The sequence below is a fragment of the Corvus cornix genome, chromosome 2 (assembly GCF_000738735.6).
Source record: "Corvus cornix cornix isolate S_Up_H32 chromosome 2, ASM73873v5, whole genome shotgun sequence".
In the NCBI taxonomy this organism is placed as follows: Eukaryota; Metazoa; Chordata; class Aves; order Passeriformes; family Corvidae; genus Corvus; species Corvus cornix.
This window is the reverse complement of record NC_046333.1, coordinates 86,528,981-86,553,701: the sequence shown is the minus strand read 5'-3', so window position 1 is coordinate 86,553,701 and position 24,721 is coordinate 86,528,981. Positions and strand designations below refer to the sequence as shown.

General features: G+C 39.1%; 1 protein-coding gene across 14 annotated transcripts in view; it reads right to left on the bottom strand.

Moving 5' to 3' along the window:
* Positions 1-24,721, bottom strand: part of FHOD3 (formin homology 2 domain containing 3) — a 377,773-nt gene that overhangs the window by 31,265 nt on the left and 321,787 nt on the right. For all 14 annotated transcript variants that reach the window (XM_039572720.1, XM_039548148.1, XM_039548141.1 and 11 more), the window contains 4 exons: positions 16,570-16,752; positions 11,868-11,987; positions 11,233-11,394; positions 684-874 (listed from right to left, as the gene is read on the bottom strand). In XM_039572720.1, coding sequence (XP_039428654.1) covers positions 684-874; positions 11,233-11,394; positions 11,868-11,987; positions 16,570-16,752 — 656 coding nt within the window. The remainder of the gene's footprint in view (positions 1-683; positions 875-11,232; positions 11,395-11,867; positions 11,988-16,569; positions 16,753-24,721) is intronic.

Genomic DNA, 24,721 nt, shown 5'->3' with positions numbered 1-24,721 from the left:
GAGCTGAATCAACTCCTCAAGTGTATACCCACAAATTTGGGATCATTTGAAATCCAGTTCTTAATTTTGACCACAGCAATTTGGAAATTATCCAGAAGCTGGAAAATCTCTCACAATCTCATTAAACACAACTGCAAATCCTAAGGAGAGGAATCTTAATTTCTGCCTTCAGCTGTATAAGCATAAAACACATAGTTGTAGATCTTGCAAATAGGAGTGGTGCTGCCTACATAAGAACTCATTGTACAAGACTGGTTTCAGCTTCTGCCTATGACAAATCTGTCAATAAAACTTCATCTTTTTGCTACAGTCTTTTCTTGTTTATCAGACAGTAAGCCAAGCCCCCTTAAAAAAAATCCAGGGACAAATAGAAAATCTCTCAACTTAACTATAAAGCTGCTAGCTTTTGGGGACTAGGAGGCAAAAGACCCAGTTATTGCACCTTGGGAATAAATGATAGCCTGGATGATTGCGTTTTCCAGTCAAAAATACAGACATTTCTGGATTGGGGACCTTTCTTCAATGGAGACTATAACAAAGTATGCACCACATACAACCTGGCAACATTCCTTGCAGGAATGGGCATTAAATGCTTATAAAACACATATTTATGATGTCATAACTTATAATTTTATCAAGTAATTTACTATCAAGGTATTGCTGTCGCCAACATAATTCTGTACCTGTTAATTATTCTTCTATGAACAATCTTTAGGATTATGATTCTTTCTGCACAATCTTTAAGAAACTCAGACATTTTTTGCTTTAGACTTGGCTTCATTTCATGCTTTGCTATAGCCTTAAGGTGATCCCATGATGCTTTGCACCGTCTTTCCATCTGACACAAGTTTTCCTGGAGTTGTTCAAAGTCAACCTGAAAAAAGAGAAAGGAAAAGAAAAGGTAACACTTGAAGTGAAAACACTGCAGTTGTGTACTTGGATATCCGAATAATGCAATCCCTGTGTATGAAAGGGTCAAGGTAGTGGCAGCACAACACCAATTCACATTATTAGTTATTAGTAAAACAATAGAAATATCTTTCTCTATCACACCACATCTAGGTATGTAATGTTAGTAAAGAAAACCGAAAACAAAGAAATACCCATATACATACATTTGGTTTTATTTTTGGAGGCCTAACAACTAAAGAAGGGACAATAAAATATTGTTATGTGTTTTTTCCCTTGCTAATAACTTCAAGTCTGCACCAAGCAACTGCATGACTCAGTTCTTTCTGAGGTAATACAAAACTTTCTCTTTTTCTTAATCCTTTTCTCTACTACTCAAAGCTTTTTATACCCTGTTTACTGCTCACTGTTGTACCCCGCCAACAATTCTCCATTTTAGGAAGCACTTGGATCTATTCCCTAGTCATGCACTGACTTGTTAATAGATGATCTAGTTCTAATCACAAAATTCATGGGCCAGAATTTTTTAAAGCTGTATTGAAAGTATGTGTTATTTAGTGATCTCAGCACTAACTTTCATCCCTTGATATACAATACGAATTTACTGGCTTGTAACAAGATCATGTAACGACTCTGAAAGTCTCTCAACACAGTTAAAATAAATGATTGCACCTTACAGTAACATTCATCAGGATAGAAGCCAACACATTCCACAGAAGGCGAGTGAGAGCTTCTCCTTTATTCATAAACCAAAAAAGGTGTTCAAATCGCGATATTCTACAGAAGACACTCAGGATGTGTTGCTAACAACTCAACAAAGTGCATCAGTGACCCCACAGCACACAACAGATGAGAAAAATAAAACTTCGCAACATATTCTGGAATTCTGAAGAAAGGAAAAAATTATTTTATAATACCACTTCACAGTTCAGATGAACGCAAGCTATAAAATACAGACTTAGCTCTCAGATTCTAAACACATCCGTGCTTGGGATGTTACAGTCTCCTACTCCAGTTAATTCCTTAATGCTAAATGAAAACCAGTGTCAGGGGCAGGTTTTATTTCATTCTTCTTAGCTGTGTGCAGCATCCGCTGCTGAGACCTATATTGAGGATAGCCATAAGAAATGCATTATTATTAAAAAGCTCCTGGTATTGGTTTGATTTGTTTTTGCTGTGATTTATAAAGTGATGAATTTTTCCTCTTCACAAGGAAATAAAAACATCCTTTGATCCACTCTGCTATTCAGAAAAGCCCTGCAGGCGGAGCAGCTGTGGGGTATTTGCTTTCCTTATATCCATATCAATGCATATGTTTAAAAAACCCCCCGTCCTTTCCAGGTCAGTATTTTCACTGTTGATGATAAACACATTGCTGCTCTCCACAGATGGTATATCTAAAACACACGTGGGGAAAAATACTAGCGTTCCTGTTAAGGAAAATTCAAGATGTAGGTCTTCTTAGTAAGACTTATCCAACTTGGTTGAGGAAGCCTCTCCGCCTCTGCAGCTGAGAAATTTAAATTCATGACATTTTATGACAGAATGAGTTTTAATCTATCAAAAAGCTCTGAGATTCAGACCTGTAGGAGTTCAAGAAACATCTTTATAGAACAACAAATCTGTGGGGAATGTGGTGAATTCCTGGCCCCTTGAAATGTGCCAAAAGTCAGCACATTCACAAGAGTGGGAAGTTCCAGCAGGGACGGGGGATAGCAGGTTGGGCTAAGGGACACTCATGAGTTTTTTGAGCACAAACAAAAATTCAGGCCTCTAGGGAAGTCCTAAGGAGACTGCAATAAGGTGAATGCCACCTGAACTCTCCTGGAATGAACCTCTGTGGAGCACAGATGTGCTCAAGCAGAAGTTGTAAACTCCTGGAAGGAGTAAAGCAGGAACTCCAATATAGGATAATGTACCTGTGTATTCCCACAGGCAAACTGTGCAGTGCCTGAAAGACTGTGCCAAACCTTCATGAAATCTCTTTCTGTCAGCCCTCTAGTGTTTGCTTGTGGACAGAAAGGCATATACTTGCATAAAAATACCCTCCTGTGAAATATTAAGGTTTCAATTTTCCTCAGGGACAGTAAGGTACCCCACCTGATACTCTGTGAAATGCTATTTCACCAGTGCCAATTTTGTGTGTAGACACAGAATACATTACATTTCAGTCTGCTCCAGGTCTGTGGCTCTGCTTAGGGTGTTATATACAGATATAACACCCTAAGAGTGATGAGAAATCCCAACTACAAGAGATCACCAACTACATGTTCATAAGATAAGGTGAACAAAAACTTGTGTGGAGTAATAATGACAATTAATAAATATATTATGCATAAAGAAAACATTAAAAGGCATATATAATATCATACTACTTCTTTGCCAGTTCATGCAGCATTGCCAAAGGAGCATGGATTGCACCTTCTGATTTATGTGCTTATTTCCAGCACTTTACTACAAGAATTAATGATATGTAACAGTAGAGAAACATGCTTCCTCTTTTTTGTTCTTTCTTTCTTGAAAGGAAAGATGCACCAATTCTTGCCTGCAGCTGGACGGTTGTACCAGGACTGAGAAAGAATTCAGATGAGTTGTGGCTCCAGGAGAGCTCAGCATAGGAGGTACTCAGACAAGAACTGCTGTGGCATTATTTTATAACTGTGTTCCACTGAATAAAAGGAAGCAGTAATCTGAAATAGTCACTACAGCTTTCTTGCTGGACAGTAGCATACAGATGTTGTATCTGGCCCAAGGATTTGGAAACATATATTATTCTTCTTCCTCTTCCTCCTCCTCTTCTTCCTCCATATGTGCAAAACACATGCAGCTTGCTGGTCCTGCTTACTGTTACCTTCTGCTAAAATTTTTAAAATGAATACTTGTTTTTTTCTGCAGCAAAAAGAATGAGTGGTCTTAGACTGTTATGAAAAATAAGAATGTCCTTTCTTTCAAGCATTATGAAATGTTTATTTTAATTTGTAAACCAATTTAGAAAAAGCAACTTTCTAAATGGTTCTGGGATATATTTGGTATGTTCCTCCTTTCTCCTGCCAGGTTCCTCTCCATTCACAATCACACAAGTTAAAAAATAGTCAGAACTATCTGTATCTGTAAAATCTCTTGCTAGGCCCACTGTTCAGTCTTCTGAGAAGTGTCTTTGCATCTGTTGCATCAGAGTGGAGTAGCCAGAGACAGTATATGCAAACAGGATATAAAGACTAATTTATGTGACAAAAGCCCTGCAGCGTCAGCCTCAGCAAATCACTGCCCTGACTCACTAATGGACAACTTTAGAATTAAAAATCTATTTTTCAATTTAACACACCACCATATTTTGCACAAATGACTCAGACCAAAAAATAAAACCTTCCAACCACGTGCCAGAAACAACAACATTCACTTTAATCACTTTATATTGCTATTTACTGCTTGCTACCATAGAAGCAGATGACTTTGCCATAAGCAACAAAAATAAAAAGAATTCTACCAAGTTTCTCATTCCACTGGGCTGAGAATTCAGTACCTCATGACACACCTACTGCCCAAACAGCTTCTGTTCTCACTGGTTTTCACCGGACTCAAAAACTGCCACCACCATCAAACAGCTCAGTGTTTACTTCCCTGCTCATTCAGGTTTCCTGAACACTGGTCCTTACAAGGCCTATTTTTTTCAAGTTCAACTCCGTCCAATATCAGATGCCATGTATTAAAGTTTAAAACTTTCTCATTCATGAAATACTAGACCATGCTCCAATCATTCAGGCAGGACATGGATCAGGGAGCCTTTCTGGTCTTTGGGCTGGGATGTTATCTGTCTGTGTGGCCACAAATACCTCATGGCAACACAGGAATTGCACACTTTATTATTTGTTGGGAGAGAGGAATGGCTGCTTTGAGGAAACATTGGGCATTAAATGCAGTAGCTCAAACCTAAAATGCCTTCCACTACATATTCCCTAGGGCAGCATATACCACTCCAGGTATGCACTGCCATCCACCGCAAACAACTGCAGCCACTGTGAGATAAGAGGTCATTTTTCTTCAGCATTCCCTTAGCTGGAATGTGCTTTACAAACACGTTTCCTCTTCCAGCTAAGTCTCCTCTAGTCTTTGAGCTAAGCTCCCCCACTACTGCAAATACAAAACCATCCTAAAGTCAAAGATGCTGCACCTAAATACACTCACGTTTCCTGCCTCCTGTGTTAACATTCAGCTCCTTAACAGGGTCAAAGATGTCACAACTGGATTGAAGCAAAAAACCCCAAAACAAGTAAATGAATGGAAACTGATGAAACACTTCTTTTCAAAATCACTGTATCCAAAGTTTTCTTCTGAAGGCCACTGAATAACTTATTACATGGCCTCAGCATGCTTGTGTAAGATTTCTATTGCTTGACACACTATTGCTTATTGCTATAGCTTGTTTCTTTTAGTGGTGAACATATAAAATCCAGTTATATTCTAAGGAAGACCTGGATCACTGCATTTTTATCTTAGTCACAAGGTGCATTAAAAAAAAAGATTGTTGCTTTCACAGTGACAAATGTTGCCTCAAATTCACAATAAAATGACAACTATTTTATTGTACCTCATAGAAAGATAACCACACACAAGTTTTCTCTTTTCAAAGTTCAAGACAGTTTCTGCAGCAGACCACAGTCTAGTCTGAGCTGTTTATAATGTAGGGTCAGACCGTTCATTCTCACATTATTACAGGGATGCGTTCTGGCAGGGAACATGAAATCTTCCTCTTTTCCTGAGTTGGTTCAGTGCCAAAGGAAATTCTGAGAATTGCTCCTTGCAAACACACTGTCATCTGGGAGCAGCAACCTTCTGTGGCATATGTTCAAAACTCTGTCTCCTCTAATATTTCCAGACTGGCTTCCTTCACCAAGTGTCACAAGAATTATCCCAAGACCACCGTTAGTCCGACTTGCACACTGTGGGCATGCATTTTAAGCAAGATAGGTGCCAGCTCTCAAAAGCAAGCAATATATAAAGAAGGTTCTGCCCAGTTATTTCAAATTCTGGGGTAAGAGGTGGTATCCTGCAAAAATAATTTTAGAAATGAGAACACCTGAATCAACCCACTAATGAAAAATTAAAGGACAGAGGTGGCAGAGGTGCTTAGTGAGGTATGACCAGATGAGTCTGCCCAATTATATACACACCTCTATTGCATTTTACTTCATTAAACAATATCCTAACTACATGGGATCTTTTTGCAGATGCTGTATGGTAGTTCCCACAATCTGGGACAAAGGGCAGCAACACCACACAGTGGTGACGTAGGTCCCTTCAGGTGGTGTTATGTCACCTGCAACAATTCCTGCAGTCTTTTCACCTGGAATGTTACCATCAGGCACATGTGCTGAACTTCATCTGCTCTCTTTGAGACAGAACCTCAGAGCCTCATTTGCCATGGAAGCTCCTTCCCCCATGCTCCAGTATGCCCTGCAGCCAACAGGACCTGCCCTTCCCTGCTCTGCTTTCACCTCTGCTCTTGCAAGCCCATGCCAGGATCTGGGGCAGCTGCTGGCATCACATGGAATGACTGCAAGAAACCTTGCATTCCTGGACTTCTTTTTTTTCCATGGAAAATAATTTGACTTTTGGCATTTATTTTTGTTTGAAATAATGTAGGGGAAACATACTTGAATGATAACTGCACACAAATACTTTCTGTCAAGCGGGACATGAGAAACCCCACTGAAAGAGTACAGGAGGCAGCATGATCTTCCCTACCTTTTTTTTTTTTCTTTTTTCTTTATCCTTTCTCTGCTTTCCAGTGTATCAGGCAGAAGCTACAGCATGTCAAATGGCACTTCTGTTCCAGCCAGCTCCTTTCTCCTCATGCCTCCCTGCCAAGTTCCTCGGAGGGCAGGCAGCTGCAGGCTTCCTTCTCCCCTGCGAACACCTTAGTATCATCCTAAGTTCTTTCCTATCAGCAATCCTTGCCCCCTGCCGTGTTGCTAACATTTCCTAATTCTTACTTTTACAAGCTGCCTGCTTCTCCACTGCCTAGTAGCTGCAAGTGTCCTGTGCCCAAGTGTCTTGCTGCAGGGGTTAAAAACCAGACAGAAGTTTAACATCTTGTAAGAAGATTAAAATCAGGGGAAGAAAATGACAATTATAGTTTTCTCTATGGAGCTGACCAGCTTTCATATGCACAGAGGAAATATTTATGGGTTAGAGAGAGAAGATGAACATTTTTAATAAGGACATATTTTTTATTCACTAACAGAGAAGACACTGGGGCTGAGGCAACCCCTCCTTAAGGAAATTTCTAGGAACAAAACTGAGTTTAATTGCAGAAATCTGAGGGTCCACTTCAGAATTAGGTACATCAGTTCTGGTACAACTTCAGTGAAAAAAACAAATTAAAATACGTTAGAAAATAAAAAGGACAAGTGATTTTAATCATGGGTTACTAAATAATCAGTGCTGTCCATGATTTTATAAATGCTTTTATTTATCTAGAATTCTATTTTTTCTTTAATTTTTTCACTTGTGTCTGTTTTTTTTGGTGCTATTTATGACTTCAGTCCTTCAGTAAAAAGCCAGAAGTTTTGGAATAATGATACCGTTTTGTTTCTGGTCTTTCTAACTCCTTTTTGGTGAGGCAGCTTGTTTTCTTTATGTTTTTGGTTTTTTTTAATGAACTAAGGCTCAGGAAATTCTTATATGATGTGCATTTCAGGGGAAGGGGCATCTCTGTTTATCTATAGGATGGAAATTGTTTAGCCTTTGTGGTTTCTGAAAGATGTTTGTAGGCAAAACGGAGCTCAAAATACAGCCTAATCCACAGTGAAATATTAGTTCTCCTTTCCTGTCAGCTTTCCTAAACCAAGATTTCGCCTTGTCTGTGAACATTCCCTTGAAGAAGGCAGCTTGGATGGCTTCCACGTCCTAACTCTTTGATTTGTGGCAGCTACGATCAAGTGGGAATAGAGCTTGTTACAGTAATCCATCAGCGGTTTAACACATGCAGGAACATCCCAAGGAGGGAGACCTTGGGCGACACGGGGAAGGTTAAGGCTGTAATTTCTCTTAATGTGATTTTGTCTGGCCTTTTTAGATTTTTGTCCGCTTTGGGCAGGGCCACTGGAGCAGCAAACCACAGACTGAACGACTCTGCTCAATTTTGCACGCTCTTAGACCGAAATTCTTTTTTTAAGTGACAGCAGTAGGTTAAGCTTTCTTCCACTTTCTATGACTGAAAAATAGAAGATCCGCTTGAGATTACACCATACATGGTGGTAAGGATTTTGGACAACAAAGGCTCTTCTCTTTTGTGGTAATTTTTCTTTTTAGCGATTAACTTGATCCCAATCTAAGAAAAAAGTGAAATAACTTCTTAACAAAGAGAAGAAGCAGGAAATGAGAAACCAATATACCTAAATGCTAAGAAAGTAAGAATCACTCAAATTAAAAACAAAACAAAAAAAAAAACATAAGAGAAAGGTAGAATCTTCCAAACATGAGAAACCAAACTCACTGGAGGCAATAAACCAGAGCTTAAACATAGGCTGTACAAGAGGAAAACTAGGGGAAAAGAGATGGAATCTAAAGAGAAAATATTTAAGGATATAAAACAAAAGCCACAAATTCCTTTATGGTATCAAAAAAAAAGAAAATACGTAGGAGGTCCTGGATCACTGGGGATGAAAGAAACTGAGGAAGATAAAAATTAGAGAAGGGAATCAAGATGACTTCTTCTCATCCAGCTTCACCACAGAGGATGTTGGGGAAAAACCTACTCTGGTCCTCCTTTCATTTTTCCGTATTATATCTTTAATAGATGTGAACTAATAGCAAGGTTTGAAACCTTACTAGCAGAAACACATGTTGGAGAGAGATGATATCTTACAAAGCAGTAAACAAGTAGAATACAGTAATTCTGACATCAATTAAAATAAATTGAGCTGCTGGCTAAAATGAGTATGAATATGTATGAAACTGTACTTGGTAACATGGAGAATCAGAGGATAGCAAAAATTTCCCCTATCCCTAGAAAAGCAGCAAAGTTAATGCAGAGGTCCAGGTTTTATTACTGTATCTGGTAACTTGGCTGAAAGGATGAGTGACAGGAAACTTAATACATCAAAAACCCCACTATATTCTGAATGTTTATAAAATAGTGAATAGATAAGAGTAAGTAAAGAAAATTACATTTCAACATTTTTTCAAGAGCCTCATAGGAGGCCACCTATGAAGTGTGAGGTTAAGAGGGCAAAAGAAAAGAAGGGATACACATTGATTCTCATTTGTTAACAGGGTTAACAGCAGGTGTCTCATGGTTTGTCCTTTGTATTTCAAAATTATCTGGAAACAAGGAAGCACATCCAGAGGGTAAAATCTACAGATGGCAGGAAATTACTCAGATTAGTCCTAACTGAAGATTATTAGGGGTTTGAGAGATAAGCAGTAAATCTTCTTCAGCAGATCATGGTCACTGCAATGAAGTGCACAGTGCACTGCAGCATCTGACTCCTCTGAGAGCTCTGAATGCTCCATCAGCTCAGGAGGCTGCCTGGATGTCCTTGTGAACTGCCCTGGGACAACAGGTGTCCGAAGGGTAGCAGCAGGCAAAGAACACAAAGAAAACCTCAGGACACCTAACAAAAGGTAGCAGAAGCAGAATGGACAAACACAGTAAGATGTAACATTGATTAGGAGAGGCTGGACTACTGTGCTTACTATTGTTTAACACATTCCAAAAAAGTAAGATGGAGGAAAAGTGTGGAAATGGTCTCATAAAAAAAAAAGATGTAGGAGGATCATTTAAGACTTAGGGATCTGAGCAGCCTAGTTTAATTTGGTCTTCCACTGAAAAGGGTGATGGATCATATGACCTTCAGAGATCCTTTCCAACCTAAGTTATTCTGCGGCATAAAGAGAAAAAAAATATTTTGACTGTTCAGTATATTCAGATAGTAAATCCTGAAATTGGCAAATTGAACAGCAGAAAAAATTAGATTATGAGTTCATTGTTGCAAGAACTGCAGCAGGAGCCAAAATAAGATTTCATTTTTGCAGTTTAAAAAAAATTGTATTATACAGGGTTGTTCGCCCCCACCTCCTCTCCCAACATCCAAATAAGGTGGCCTTTGGAAAAGAAATTATTCCTCTATTTGATGCCCATAATGAGAATGGCCCATGAAATAACATTTTTCTAGGAAAACTCTTTCATCCCCTTAGAAACTTCTTGTGCTCTTCTGTCAAGCAGCTGATACTGGCTACTGTCTAATCAGGACACTGGACTAGATGGATACTATAATTATCTGCTGTAATTATGACCAGTTCCACATGAGACATGACTCTTGAACAGAATTTTTATTTTTGCTATCTCCCATGTTTACTCCAATGATCAAGTAATGTACTGTTCTTAAGGGTTATTCATGAAATCTCACACTCCAAGAGATTCTAGAGTGATTTTACAGTGTTTCTATCATGCCTACTGGCAGCAGTAATAAATAATCTCCATGCTACATTGAGCCACGTACCAGATCTATGCATTAACCAGGGAATTAAAATTTTTTGACAAGAGGTTCTGCCACAAGTTTCCTTTATTTCTATTTACGTTCCCTAATTCCTAACATGAACATTATTTTCAAGAGGAGGACTGAAAAGGAGTACTAAAATGCAGAAAACTTTACTTTGGGGGTGACAGAGCACTGGAACAGACTGCCCAGAGAGGCTGTGGAGTTCCCTCCTCTGGAGATACTCAAAAGCTCTTTGGACTTGTTCTTCTGCAAGCTGCTCTAGGTGAACCTCCTTTAGCAAGGTGTTGGACTAAGTGACATGCTGTGGTCCTGTCCAACCCCGACCATTCTGTGATTCTGTGATTCTGTGAGTTAAACCAAGTATTTCAAGGACACTTTAATTCTGGAAACAATTTTATTAGTAAAAAATTCATTCCTTCCATTGGATTTAAAATACAATCAGGCATCTGCCTTAAAAAAAGAGATTACCCCAAACCATGGAATAAATATATTTGAAGATACTGGTCAAATAAAGTTTTAACCTGAAAATAGTTACTAATAGTTATACACATTAATAATGTACATTAACATTAAAATGGCTGTCATAACTAATGGCTGCCTAAGAGTGCACTGATGAGGGAACCATGTGACAGACAGAAATAAAGTTCAGAAGAGAGAGTACTGGCATCTTTGAAATTCAGTGCAAATGACACAATGAACACACATAAATAGTGCAGCAACCAGGGAGGATCAAAGAATAGAATAAAATCTTAAATATTTCACTTCAAAGAGGTGTTATAAAAATGTACATATAGATGTATTTACCTACTGGACATACCTTGGCTGACCTAGTGATGGCCCCGATCTCTGAATAAAGATCAGTGCTGTCAGGGAACTTTTCTACCACCATAGTGCAGACGTGGTGCAGGAGGGACTGTTTGTGCACTGTGTCCTTGACTTCTGGAACCTTCTCGAGGTAGCTCAACTCAAAAGCTTTGGCCTGTAAAGGAAAAAAAAGGAAGAAATTAAAAATAAAAATGCTTACTCCTTCCCATGCAGATTAGTAGACAAAAACGATGACCAATGAGGGGCAGAGGGAAAGATGAAGAATCCTACAGGAGAGGAAACTTATTGGTTTTATTCATTTTTAGCTTGCTGAAGACTAGGCCTAAAATGAGTCCATCTGCAGCGAAATGACCCACGACACAGTTCTCACAATTTGAATGGGAAGCATCAACACGACGCTTAAGCACTTAAGGGAGTTACACAAGAAGAGTGCTTAGCTCCACATTTCCTTCAGATTATGCTGAAAGAGGCAAAGAGCACCTTAACACACAATAAAAAGCACGTTCTATTCCCTAAATTACTCTTCTGGTACAAAATAAGTAGTGGGTTGCAATTTTCATAATGATTTTGACTTCTGTTTTTTTGAAGGAAAAAGCTGCAGGGGAAATGCTGGGACATCAGGCTTACGTTGGTTCCATTCAGGAAGTTCCCAATGGCTAGTAGAGTAGAAAGGATAAATCCTAAAGTTTTATTGTGCTCCAGTTGGTCCATTCCCTCCTTCAGGTCTAGCAGTGGCTCTGCAACTTCCTACCATAAGAACAGAAACAAGACAGTGAACGTTAGTTTTTAATTCTATGGTTTAGATTAATTGCTGCAAAAAGTTCCTGAACTGGCGTCTTGCAGAGTGTAAACTGGCCATGTGTGCTGGCTTTCTTCCACGTTCCAGCTAATAAATCATATGCAAGGACAGCAAAAAAATACATAAGATATTTTCCTACTGTTGTTCCTTTATGTATGCAATTGCCTTACTTGTCCTGGGACTATCCAGTGATTCCAAACAGGAGGATGCTGCTGCACTTCAGTTAAATGCATGAACACACCCAAGCCCCAACTGATAAAAAAGCTTCTTAAAACTATTTTTTCTAATCTTTGAACAAGAAATGAAAAAAGTTAGAAACCCTGCTGACTTGACATTTGTAGCTTGACCCTACAGCTTTCTTTAAATGATGGCCACTTCTGTGTTTTAGATATGGTTTTGTGCTTGTGAGAATTTAAAACTGAAAAAGAAGTCTGCTGTAAACATCAAGCTTTACAAATAGCCTCATTTTAATCTTTTAATTTAATGCATCTTCCATCCACACATGTTATCTGAGTACAGATATGCATGCTGATAAGGCTTGAAATCATAAATTCTGTTCCATCACCTCAGGAAGTGAACTACACCAGAGTTCAAAGGAAGAGAGTGAGGGTAATTGAGTTGTCAGAGTTTATTTCTATGTCTGTGTGAGGCCCAGGGTTATTTATTTTGTATGCACAGTAACAGTTGATATTGTTTCTATCTTCAAATGCCATTCTAAGCATCCGTGAGCAGTATTCTTTTCACAGAATCATAGAACGGTTTGTGTTGGAAAAGACCCGAAGATCATCCAGTTCCAACCGCTCTGCCATGGGCAGGGAGACTTTTTTTCCCAATTTCCCCAATTATTATACTCTTTATGAGCCAAGAAGCCAAAATTAAGCTGCTATTTTAGACCAAGAGGCAAAGTAACTGAGAACTTCACTTTCTTGGAGACACACAATGGTTCCTTCAACAACTGTAGTGATATTTTACCATAAAAGCTGAATGAAACACCTTTCTAGTCACTACAGAGCAATCTGTCTTTTGAAAAGAATATGGCAAATTCAAGACAAATTAAGAGATGAGATAGTGAGCTAAGTAGTTGATACATCAGAGGAGAGGTGATAAATAATCCAAGATTTTATCAAGGTGAACTAAAATCATGAAACTGCTGCACAGTATTCTTTGAGTTGCTTTAAAGTCAGGGTTGATTTAGGTTTTTTTTGTTGCATTATGGGATGAATCAAACTGCTCTGCATCTGTGGTAAACATGGGCTTCTGAACTATTGTACTTGGATCAATTTTCAACCTGTCAAAAAAACATTCCTAAAAGATTAATTTAGAACATTTTCCATGTGAATAAAAAGGTGGCATAAGAGGCTTCCAAAGCAGGCCAATACTGAGCCCTTCATTTAGCTATTTAGACAAGTTATTTGAGCTTAGACTTTATTGCATATAGTACACATTTATAATTACTCTTTATTTCTTATTTTATTGTAGGATTAAAAAACAATAAAAAAGAGTATGCAAGATACTAAACAATCAGACAAATTTCTGTTTTTTTCAAATTTACCCACTCTTGCTTCCTATAAAACTCACTTTCTACCTAAAGAGGGCAGATAGGTAAGGCAGAGCTACCTCATATCCTTGGATACCACATTTTTATTTTTCAGCTAAAAATTAGGATTGAATGAAATTTGAGGATTGGTCCACAAATTCTGTCTGAAAGACATCTCATAATGCCTGATAAACGTTTGATGCACATGTACAAATGAACTCAACTAATCATACTTTTCTCATTTCTACACCTGCTTATATTAATTTTGTGATCTTTTAAGTTGTCAGAAAAAAGGATATATTTGTCTGCAGTGATCTTAATTTAAAAAAAAAATCTTATTTAGGACAACCAAAGTTTCTATTTCTTTTTCTAAGACCCTTTGAGATAATAAAATTTGACAATATCTGCATCATAAGTAGTTCCATATGAGGAATGAGTAGCAACACACTGTAATCTTTTTTTACCTCTTTTGTCTGTGCATTTAAACTAGGATACCAAAAGAAAGGTGAGAAAAATTATTGTTCTGCTAATGACCTTCGGTAGGCATTTAATTAACATTTCAAAGCAGCATACACATTATCAAGCAAATAATTTGGAAAGGGTTTTTTCTTTTTTTTTATTTTCTATAGACAGCAAAGAGTGGAGTATCCAGTTCAGCCCCTCACAGTCTGCAAATGCTCCCTACAAATGTACCCTGACTTGCTTTAGTTAATTAAATTCAAGCTAAGAAAGATGATTTCTATCATTATGCCTGGAAAGCTTTTCATGAACATAAAAAATATATCAATCCATTTCTTGAAAAATTCATGTTCTTTTCTTTCAGGTTGTCAGAGATGAAGCTAAGACCTACTTAGGCTGAACACTCTTCTTGGCAGGTTAGCAGAAGAGTCTCATGTATGAGAACCCTGGTCTTACCAATAACTCAGGTATTTCACACTGCTGATATCAGGAACCATCTAAAACTTCCAGCCTCATGGAAATAACAGTATTCTTATCTTACATAAAATATATGTGTGACTTGGTAGATAATATGAGTGCATTCTGAACTGCTATGAATTTTCCTTATTACGAAATAAGATTTAAAAAGAAAAAATCCAGCAAATGCCAGACTAAAAAAAAAATGGCAAAAACCGTGGAGCTAAGTGATTTTGGGACCTAAGTTTCAAGAAGGGTTTGCCCTTTTGCAGATGGATTTTGTGCAGAAACATAGTTTCACAAACGGAAGAATGTTAGCACCTCATGGGTCTCTTTTATTACCATAATCACTAATGCAAACTACTTCATTTTAAAAAAACTGAATATGCTCACAGTATTTCACTTCAGTCTACAAAACATGTATGTTTACTGGTTACCTGGAACTTAAACTCTGACCTTAACCTTTTGTTACTGCAGACACACAGGTGCTTGCTCTCCCATGTACCCCTGATGTCTGATCTGTTTCTTCCTCCTCACCCAACTAAGACCCAAGCTGTCTGTCCTGTCTATGCTTGTCTGCTAGGCTTATCACATGCTCCTCTTACTTTATCACAGTTATCACATGTTACTTCCTCTACCATTTTCTGCTAAGTACTGTGCTTAGTCCTGTCTGTCTTCAAACAGGGATAAAAATGTTGGTTTTATCTTCACTACAGCTATTGCTTTAAGTAATGTAAGTATTTGAGGTATTTTGTACTAGCATCCATTCTACATGGATTTCAGCTGGCAATAAATTAACTAACTTTGTGGCAAAGCATCAGGAAAACTATCAGAATTTCTTTAGCTTTTAGCAGTGCTTCAAATATTGCTTTTTGACTGAGATGACACTAGAAATTCTAGGTATATGTGGAGATTAACAGCTACAGCTAACTTAGTTTATGTGAAAGGTACAATTTAGCCTTGTGGTAACTTCAAAGCAGAATAAATAGCTGTACCAGAGTGAAAAAAAACAGGCAAAAAAGTATTTATGCCAGATACAAGTATTTTGCTATACAAGTCAGAAACTAAAACATTCCAATTAAAAATCCTGACTCTGATTAGTGTGATTGCATTTCCTAACATCTAAGAAAATTAAGTAGAGGTTGAGTAATCTTGACAGTATCATCTGCAAATCAATCCACTGTTGTAACAACTCATTAAATAACCATTGCTAGTAAACATATGGCATTTTCACAAGCACGTCCCACTTTTTAGAATCCATATCACACAAACTTACACTGACTTTTCAATACACACTTGTGTGCAGAGATAGATATACAAAACTAATATGTAGAGGAGAGAGCTGCTTTAAGGGCAATGCCTGTGGTATGCACCAGAAGTGCAGCCAAAAGGAAACTCCTGCGCAGAGATGCCTGAAAGACCTTGTGAAAGGCAGCAAGTACCTGAAACCCTACACAGTTTCATTCTGCTTCATCTGTGCACTAAAATTTTACCCTCTTTTTAAAAAACTTTTGCCTGTGATTCATCATTCTTGACAGACACCTCAATTATATTATTAGAGTGTTCTTTGAATGAATGCCATCTGTAGAGAAGGTGTCAATAATTGTCTGTGACTAAGCTGAACTGTCTTATTTTTGTTTAGAGTTTTGAGAGCTATAAACAAAAAAACCTCAATGGACGGTGTTTTCCTTAGCTCAAATGGATGTAAGATCAATATCTCATGATATAAAACTGAATATAGTAGTCCTCACTCAATCTTTACCGAAAAAAAATTCTGGCGGCTCTGAAGTAAGAATTTCCTGAATAACAATATCTGGAGAAGACGTGGCAAAGATTTAGCCCTCTTCTTTGTTTCAATATCATTACTGACTAATTAAAGGAAGGAAGACATAATCTCTTAATTGTCTTTTATAGAAGGAAGAGATTATAAAGGATCATTTTAGCTGTTTCCTGGCTGGCCACTGAAACAAAAGTGCCCCATTTACCATTTCCTCAAAATGTGCATATAATACCAAGGTCACAGAAAGATGAAGCAAAGCCTTGGAAGAGTCTCCACCCAACTCCCTCCTTTCCCTCACCTTTTCCACTATCTCATAGTCCATCTTGAAAGCCCAGAGCTGGAGCCTGGCAGAGAGTTCACTGATGGAGGAGAGGGTGAGAAGGAACTGCTCAGCACTGCCCAGGGGGACATCAGGATTCGCCAGCTGTGCCTCCTGGATCTTCTGCTTTTCCTCCTCGGTTGGGATCATGGTCAGGATTTTCTGGACAAGGAGACAAAAGGCAGGCATCAGTGGTGGAGCTGAGAGGAGTGTGAGGGCTGGTTGCTGGGTGACCCCACAGCAGCCACAGTAGAAGTCCTCAAGTCCCTGGCTGTTAAATTAGGACAGCACGGTAGTAACCAAGAACTAACCCACTGCACAAGGAAGCAAAATGAGGACTGATGTCTCACACACCTGCAGTTTGTTTAAAAATGTACCTGGATTAAAATGCTATTTCATTCTTTTAAAATCTGTATTCAGTAGATATGGCTAATCATGGGATGAAACACCAAAGGAGACAAAAGGAGATTGGTCAGGACTGATCTCATCAACTTTCACGTTTAAGTCAGAACTTAACATCTTTTCGCAAATTATGTATGGAAGTAAGGGTAGAAGGAGAACAGTTTTGTGGCCTGTGATTTACGGCAAGTCAGACCAGATTTTAAGGTCCCTTTTAGCCCCAATATCTACAAATCTTCTAGCACACTTGTAAGTATACAAGGATAACTTGAGGACTCCTGTCCCTTGCTGTTCCCATAATTTCTGGCTTTTTATTCAGTCTGTTTTGTTTTTCTTATGGAACATGGAAACTATTGCAGCTTACTAGGTCATTCCTAAAGATTTCACCCTAAATGACAACTTCCCAAGGAACACACATTGAATTTAAAGCTGAATTATGCACTGCATAACATATGGCCTTTTTTCTTTTTATCTGAAAAAGGATCTCAATATTTTCCGTTTCTGCTGACAGCGTGGCTCAAAATATTTAAATTTTGCCTTTAATTCATGCATTTTACAGGCTTGTTTAAATGTGGCAGCTTTCCTTCCCAAAGTATTGCTCTCTAAGGTATTGTGTCTTAATCAGTTTTTAACACAATAAATGCACTTCAAAATAAAAAAGAAAAGCAAAACAACATAAAGGCATCAGATAAGTTGAGGTCTCTATCCTACTGATAAATGCCTGCTTAAAGCAAAGCAGATTTTTAACACAACTAATGTTTATTCATCTGAGGAATGACATGTTTTTGCTGTAGCCATCTATAATGATAGAGGCTGTTTTGAAGGGGAGGAGAGAATAATAAAAATACAGCCAAAGAGCTATCAGACCTGCCAATCCAAACTACAGCCTTGTTCCAACGCTGGACATAGCCAATTCATCAAAGCAGCACAACTGCCCCCTCCCAGCACCAATAGTTCCCCTGGCTGTTTGTACAGCACTGGAGCTAAGTGTGGATGGAGAGCAAGGGACTTTTCCTGGTCAATCAGGCGAAGAACAAGAGTTAGGCAGGCAAATAATGTTCAGTTTGTTGAATTGGGACTTACTTAATTGCAGCCACAGCATTTGCATTGCTGTCTATTTTCTTCTGTTGACTTCCATAAACATAAATAAAGAAGCATTTCTTTCTGTTAATGTTCTCTCTCTCTCTTGCTATTTTTTGTATAAACAACAACAACAACAGAAAAAGCCCCCTGGCTTGGACACTGCAAGATTCTACCTTAATAAATTAATATCTGAAGTAAAGAAAAAAGAAGAGGAGGAAAATCCCTCAATGCACTCTGGTGCTTTTCCTTAGCCTGAAAAGGACTGCTTGGAAAATATTCTGATGTACACCTGTTCCAGTTGACAGCATTTGTGTATTGATTTTGAGATGTGCCATCCATCCATCCATCCATCCATCCATCCATCCATCCATCCATCCATCCATCCCTCCACCCATACATGCTGAAATCTGTTACTTGGGTCATACCTAACATAAAACTAGATTTATAAGTAGCTGCTTCATGGCATTTCTCAGTGCTGAGCCAATACTCATCTAAAAATTCTCTTAAAAAACCAGACCAAGCCTGATACTCATAAAGAAAGGTGTTTTGCAGTGTCCCTGAAGGAGTCATGCACCTGAGTGCCTACTCCTCTCCTCCACAATGAGAAAGCAAACGCCCTCAGCTGAGACAGGGCAGCTTGCAAATAGGATCATACTGAACATCCATACATGGAGAGTTTAGCAGTAGCCATGTGATGGATGTATAAATGCCTCTGGTGCATTTTTGAGGGCTAACACTGCAGCAGTATTCTCAATTGCCTCCTACAAATAACCAGGACTTTTGGCACCTACCCAGGGATCCCGCAAGTATTTTGTGGTGGGGCAGTGCCTTCACTCCAGAGATTTTGTACTGCTTTGGGGCATTTTAAAGAGAGCAAAGAAACAGTAACCTTTATTTCCAAAGGGACTCTCCTCCTCCTTGAGCTTTATATAAACATCACAAGATAGATGGAGCTGACAAAAGCATTCGAGTCCAAGTTCTGCAAGGCTGCATACTATAGACCATACTATGTGAAACAGAGGATGCCAAGCAAAAGAGCCTGTGCTTGTGGTGCCAGCTGCTGAGGATCAGCCCTGCTGCTGAAAGCCATGCCTTGGTGGGGCCAGAGCTGCTGGCAGGTCTCACACCATCCAGGGTGCAAGTGACCCCATAACAGTGACCTCAGCACTTCTCATCTGCTCAGGCAAATAAGTCTCATCCTCATGGTCATCATCCTTGGTGCCCCCCTGAGCAAGTGGTGAAATGCTCCTCTTCTTGATTTCCACTCTATGACTAATTTGAGCCATTTCTTCAGTGCTGGAAACTGATGAGTACACCATCTGCCACTTTATTATTATTTTAATTTTTATTACTATTGTTTTTTGAAACTACACTAACAGTAAAAGTAGCATAAAATCACAGCAGGGAAGAAGGTTATTGGCACCTGATGTGACCATTAAATCACAAATAGCTTAGAGTCCAATCATTAGTTCATATTGCTCTCCCCAGTACACAGAATCCCAGAGTGGGTTACGTTGGAAGGGACCACAGTGGGATTTCTGGTCCAACCTCCCTGCTCAAGCAGGGTCATTGCAGAGCAAATGGCACAGGATTGTGCCCAGATGGTTTCTGAATACCTTCAGTGAGGGAGACTCCACAACCTTTCTGGGCAACCTGTTCCAGTGCTCGGTCACCTGCACAGTGAAGAAGTTTTTCCTCACATCCAGGTAGAATTTCCTGTGCATCAGTTTCTGCCTGTTGCCTCTTGTCCCATTGCTCAACACCACTGAGCAGACCCTGGATCCACCCTCTTGGCACCCTCCCTCCACATACTTGAATACATTGATACTCTCAGATGGCTATTCTCCAGGCTGAACAGGCCCAGCTCCCTCGGTCTTTTGTAACTGAGGTGGTGTCAGCAGCCTTCAGGTGAATTAAAGAAGAATTGTTTATTAACAAACCCTATGCTCACATTCTCTAGTATGTGTGACACATGTATTTCACCTTCATGCACTCTCACACAACTGTTTGGGCCAGAGTCTTATTTTTTGAGGAAAACCAGTGCACAAATAATGGAGGAAAATAAGTAAATTTTGCATTAGATAATGGATCCTAATTATTCTGCTGCTGAACTACTTGACCCAGCCACCTGCTTGTCCTTTCAGCAAAGGGATTAAACTACTTATTTCCTGGACTCTGCCATCCTGAGGTATAATCTCCAAAAGTTCCAAAGAGGGAAGACCTACAAAAGAAACATATGGCTGAGGTTCATGGACCTCAGTATGGGATGCAAGGAAGCACCTAACCAGTGACAGCAAATAGCCCAGAACCTCTGAGAAAATTAGGTGCTTAAATTTTCTCTTTCACGACATACTGGGACTTCTCAGTGATGACGAGGTTGCAGGGGTGTCTTGTCTTTTGTGTTAGGCTTCAACTGATCTTACCAGGTGAATAACAGACTGAAAAAATTAGTAACTCAAATATCTGTTTGTTATTGTTGTGTCCAAAGCTTTCTGTGGCTTGAGGACCACAAATACATAAGCTGCATAACCAAATACACGTTAGTGGGTATTTCACCAGGTATTTGACAGGCCTCAGGAGACAATCCAACCCCTAAAAGGGTCTCTCACATTTCAGCTTCCCAGGCAGCTGTTAACAAGACCCATGCTGGTTTGCATTACCTGTAGAAACTCTAAGAAAATATAACAGCTTATGAAGGTCAGAACTTTACAGTAAGGGAGGCTGCCTGCACTAATTTTATTACAACTCTTCCAAAAATGATTCAATTCTGAGAAGGAGCTGCATCTAAAACACTGATGGCCATCCCTGTAAATCAGGAACTGACACCATTGCCTCAGTCAGACCACTCTGCTTCCTCAACTCTCTACAGAAATACATGAACATGTCATTGCTGGTCACAGAAAGTCCAGATGATGTTTTGGTTTGCTGCAAGAAGAGAAAGTGTGGCATTTTTTCTTTAAAAGATTAGGGTTGTGATATGCTGACTGTAGGTGTCTGGCCAGAAAGGTACCACTGAGGTCTTTCTCTCTTCTGTCTAGACTTGTGAAAAAAGGTGTTCTTTCAGGTCACACGAGCTAGCCTCATTTGAAACATCCCATCACAGTCTTACAAAGCACTAGCTGAACAAATTGAAAACTGCAAATGTTGATGTACCATGTCAACAATCAGAATAAAAGTGTAAATACCTTACTTGTTTCCAAAAATCAAATTCTGATTTTTGTTTATACATGTCACCATCTGGCTTTTTAACACCAAGCTCTCATTTCTTACCCCTTTTGACATCTCAGGGCTACCTAGCCACTCCAGACACCTAGACTTCAAATTACTTATTACGAGTATGGAAGGTGTAGCACGCCTGTAGAGGTTTTTTCATTTCAAAGCTTTACTAAAAACCATACCTACTAATGCAATCAACACTGCATAGCATCACAAAGCTATACTGTAAAGCAGAAAACAACCCATGCTAATTTCCTACCCTAATTTTTCTCTGCTAAATTAATCATGATCTTCGGTATAATTTGGTTTTGATCCACGTTTCCTTACTGAGCAGCCCTTTATAGAGGGATCCACTCATTTCCTTCTCTACAGACAAGCACCAAGGACTGGTTTGTTGGACTCCTTTCCTGCAGTTGCCTCTGATAAATAAGAATTACGTGCCAGGATTTTAAGCTTGCCTCTTTTGCTTAACTCAGAGCAAGACCTCGTCCATGCTAAGGAGGCAGTTCTTTATTCTGCAGTGAGCTCCAAGCTGTTTGAACACAATGAATGCCAAGCTTTCAAAGAAAGGAAAACACAAACACTTTGGCAAATGTCAGGTGGCAAAATTTTTTTTTTAGCTGGACTGGCTCATGCTTGCAAACACACAACATGCATTCCTCTGAAAATACGTCTTAAACAGTGCCTGCTTTGCATACTAAGTGGACTATATCTGCCTTTTTAGTGTCATGGCCCCACTTTCTGCCTTTTCTCACATCTCAGGGGTACCTAACCACAAAAAAAAACTTAGGAAGAGTGGGTTTTAAAACATCTGGAGGATTTTTTCCACTTAGTTATATCTTTGAAGTTAAAAAATAAAGTATGGATTACTAACAAGAGTTCAATGTCAAAAGCAAAGCAGCATTCAGCAGGATATAGGGCAGCAGTGGAGGCTCTACTGGACCTACTGCTCTATCTATGGACTTGATGATGAATTGGGCTATCACAAACTTGTAGCCTGCAGCCCACTGCACCCCTGCCTTGCTGCTAGCACTACTGCCAGTACTGCTTCAGTCTACTGTCCTTAAAGGAATCACTAAGGTCAGTTTTAAGGTACCATTTAATCCTCCAAGGTGCAGAACTAAAGCCACACACACAGTCTCGTGACAGTGGCAATGCTCCTCAGCAAAGCACAGAGCTCACTGCCAAGGCAAAGGATGGCTCAGGTGACTTTTCACACTACGGGTGCTCTGCTCTGTGTTGGATCTGACAAAAGCTGAAGACAATCCTAAATTATAGCTTCTCTGAAATTTTAGCAGTGAATGTTATGTTGTCACTGCACACATCTCTTTTCCTGCTCTCTTCACATACCTCTCTTCTGCTTACTGGATGTGACATCTCTTCTAGACAATTACTGTGCAGAAAGGCTTTTGAGTACCTACTGTGATACAATTCTTTTACTTCGGCAAATTGCATAATTTTTTTCCATACCAATCCTGCCTCGATCAACCCATAGATAACCTATCAATTACATTATATAAAAAATTGCTGTATTATTGGTGGATTTTTAATAAATGAAGCTGATTCTTACATTATTACTGATTCATTCAAAGTGGCTACCAATTATTTCCTTACATTTAGAAAACTTTCTAAAACCAGAAAACTTTCTAAAAATCTAGACTGAAATGACAACCTCTCGTCTCTCTATGCTAACTTTAGGGCTAAAGCCAATGAACAGAGAAAAGAGAGACAGGACACAAAGCTTGTCTACACTGTAGACCAAAGGAGCAGTATGGAAAACTGAGGCAGGGATCTGCTGCAAACAGTGGGACTCAAAACGATGCCTTTTTGTGTCAACCTGTGTGCTACCTGGCCAATTCTGCACAGCTCAATCCAGCCCTCTCTATCACTATAAAGGTCTGGCTCTGTAACATGCTATAAGAAAAATCTGTAATTTGGGATTGAGAAAGGGAATCTGAATTCAGTGTAGGGTTTTACCTGATAAGAAGTAAATAAATATATATAATTGAGGAAAAAAAGCTCTTTCCTCCATGGACATCATCCTTTCCAGCCAATCAAGACTTCATTCCTCAAAGTGCAAAGTACTTGGGCTCTGCTGCACTTATCCTTTCTTTTGATTTCAAATACCTGAATGATCACATTAGGATTACTCACATCCTTAGCTTCAAGCTGTGGGGACAGACCTCAGAAACCTTTTCTTTAGCACTGGGCAAGTATATTAGCAGTGTACAATTTCCTGGTTTCTTGAATTCTTCAAACTGAAATCCACCTTCATATATATTTTAAATGAAATTATGGGTTCCTGGCAGCTAATGGAAAGGCCACCCAAAGGAAGGTATGGTGGTACAAAGCACAGCTGTGGACACCACAGCAGGTGTTTGGCAGATGGGCAGCCCAGAGACAAATGCTGGCAGTAGAAAAGTCGAGCTGTGCAGAGTACCTGAAGCCACAGAAGGACACAATTCATAGGAGACGATACAGAGAAGTTAGTGAAGTTCTTCTTTGTCAGCCATTTTATGTTGGATGTATGGAAACACTGCCTACAGCACTGAGATCTAACTGGCTGTCTGTGAGTTGGGCTTGGCTGGAGGGGTACTTCTCTCCAACACTTTAAAGCTTAGTAGTGCAGACTGCAGTGGTGGGTACATGGACTGGGTCATGAAAAATTACTTTTTTAGAGTGATCTGTCACCTTCATAAAACAAGTGATGTATGCATATAGAAAATAAGTAATACAGCTTTGGGAAGAAACTATATTCTAGCAGGGATAAATCAGGCCTTGCCTCCCAGCTAGAAGGATCTTTTGCCTTAAGCATTTCTTTTGCATGTAACTGTTGGCAACTCCATTCCAGGAAGCTTTCCTCATTTTCTTTTGTAGTCAGCAAGGTGAAGGTGGAAAGGGGGGAATAATGAAACACAGTGCCAAACCACTGAAAGGTGACTGTGAGTTAATATGTGACCTCTGATAGCCACTGGATGAGATTTGTAGTTGTGCAGATTACTTTTACTAGATGATACGGGCTTATTGAAAAAAAAATAATAATTAAAATGAATACAACCATAATGAAAAAAACAGTGGAGCCACAGGCTTCTTTTACACTTCATAGAAGAAAAATGTTTTGATAAAAAAAATAATATACAGAGCTCATCTTGGATCTTGGTAAGAATATCTGCAAAGTCAAACGTGTAGTGGTAAAAATTACATCATCTGTAATCTTTATACCAACTGCTTTTCTTCAAACAACAGTAACACAGAAATGCTATTCTGGGCAAAACTAGTCACTGTATTTGTTTTCCATTAGATATACAATCTAGAATGACTCCAACAGCTAGCTGGGCACGAAATTTATTAAACCCTGTACCAGTTGCATCAGCCTTAGTAACTCACTGCCTATTTTTGCTGGTCACAATATTTCAGTCAAGCTTCAGATAAT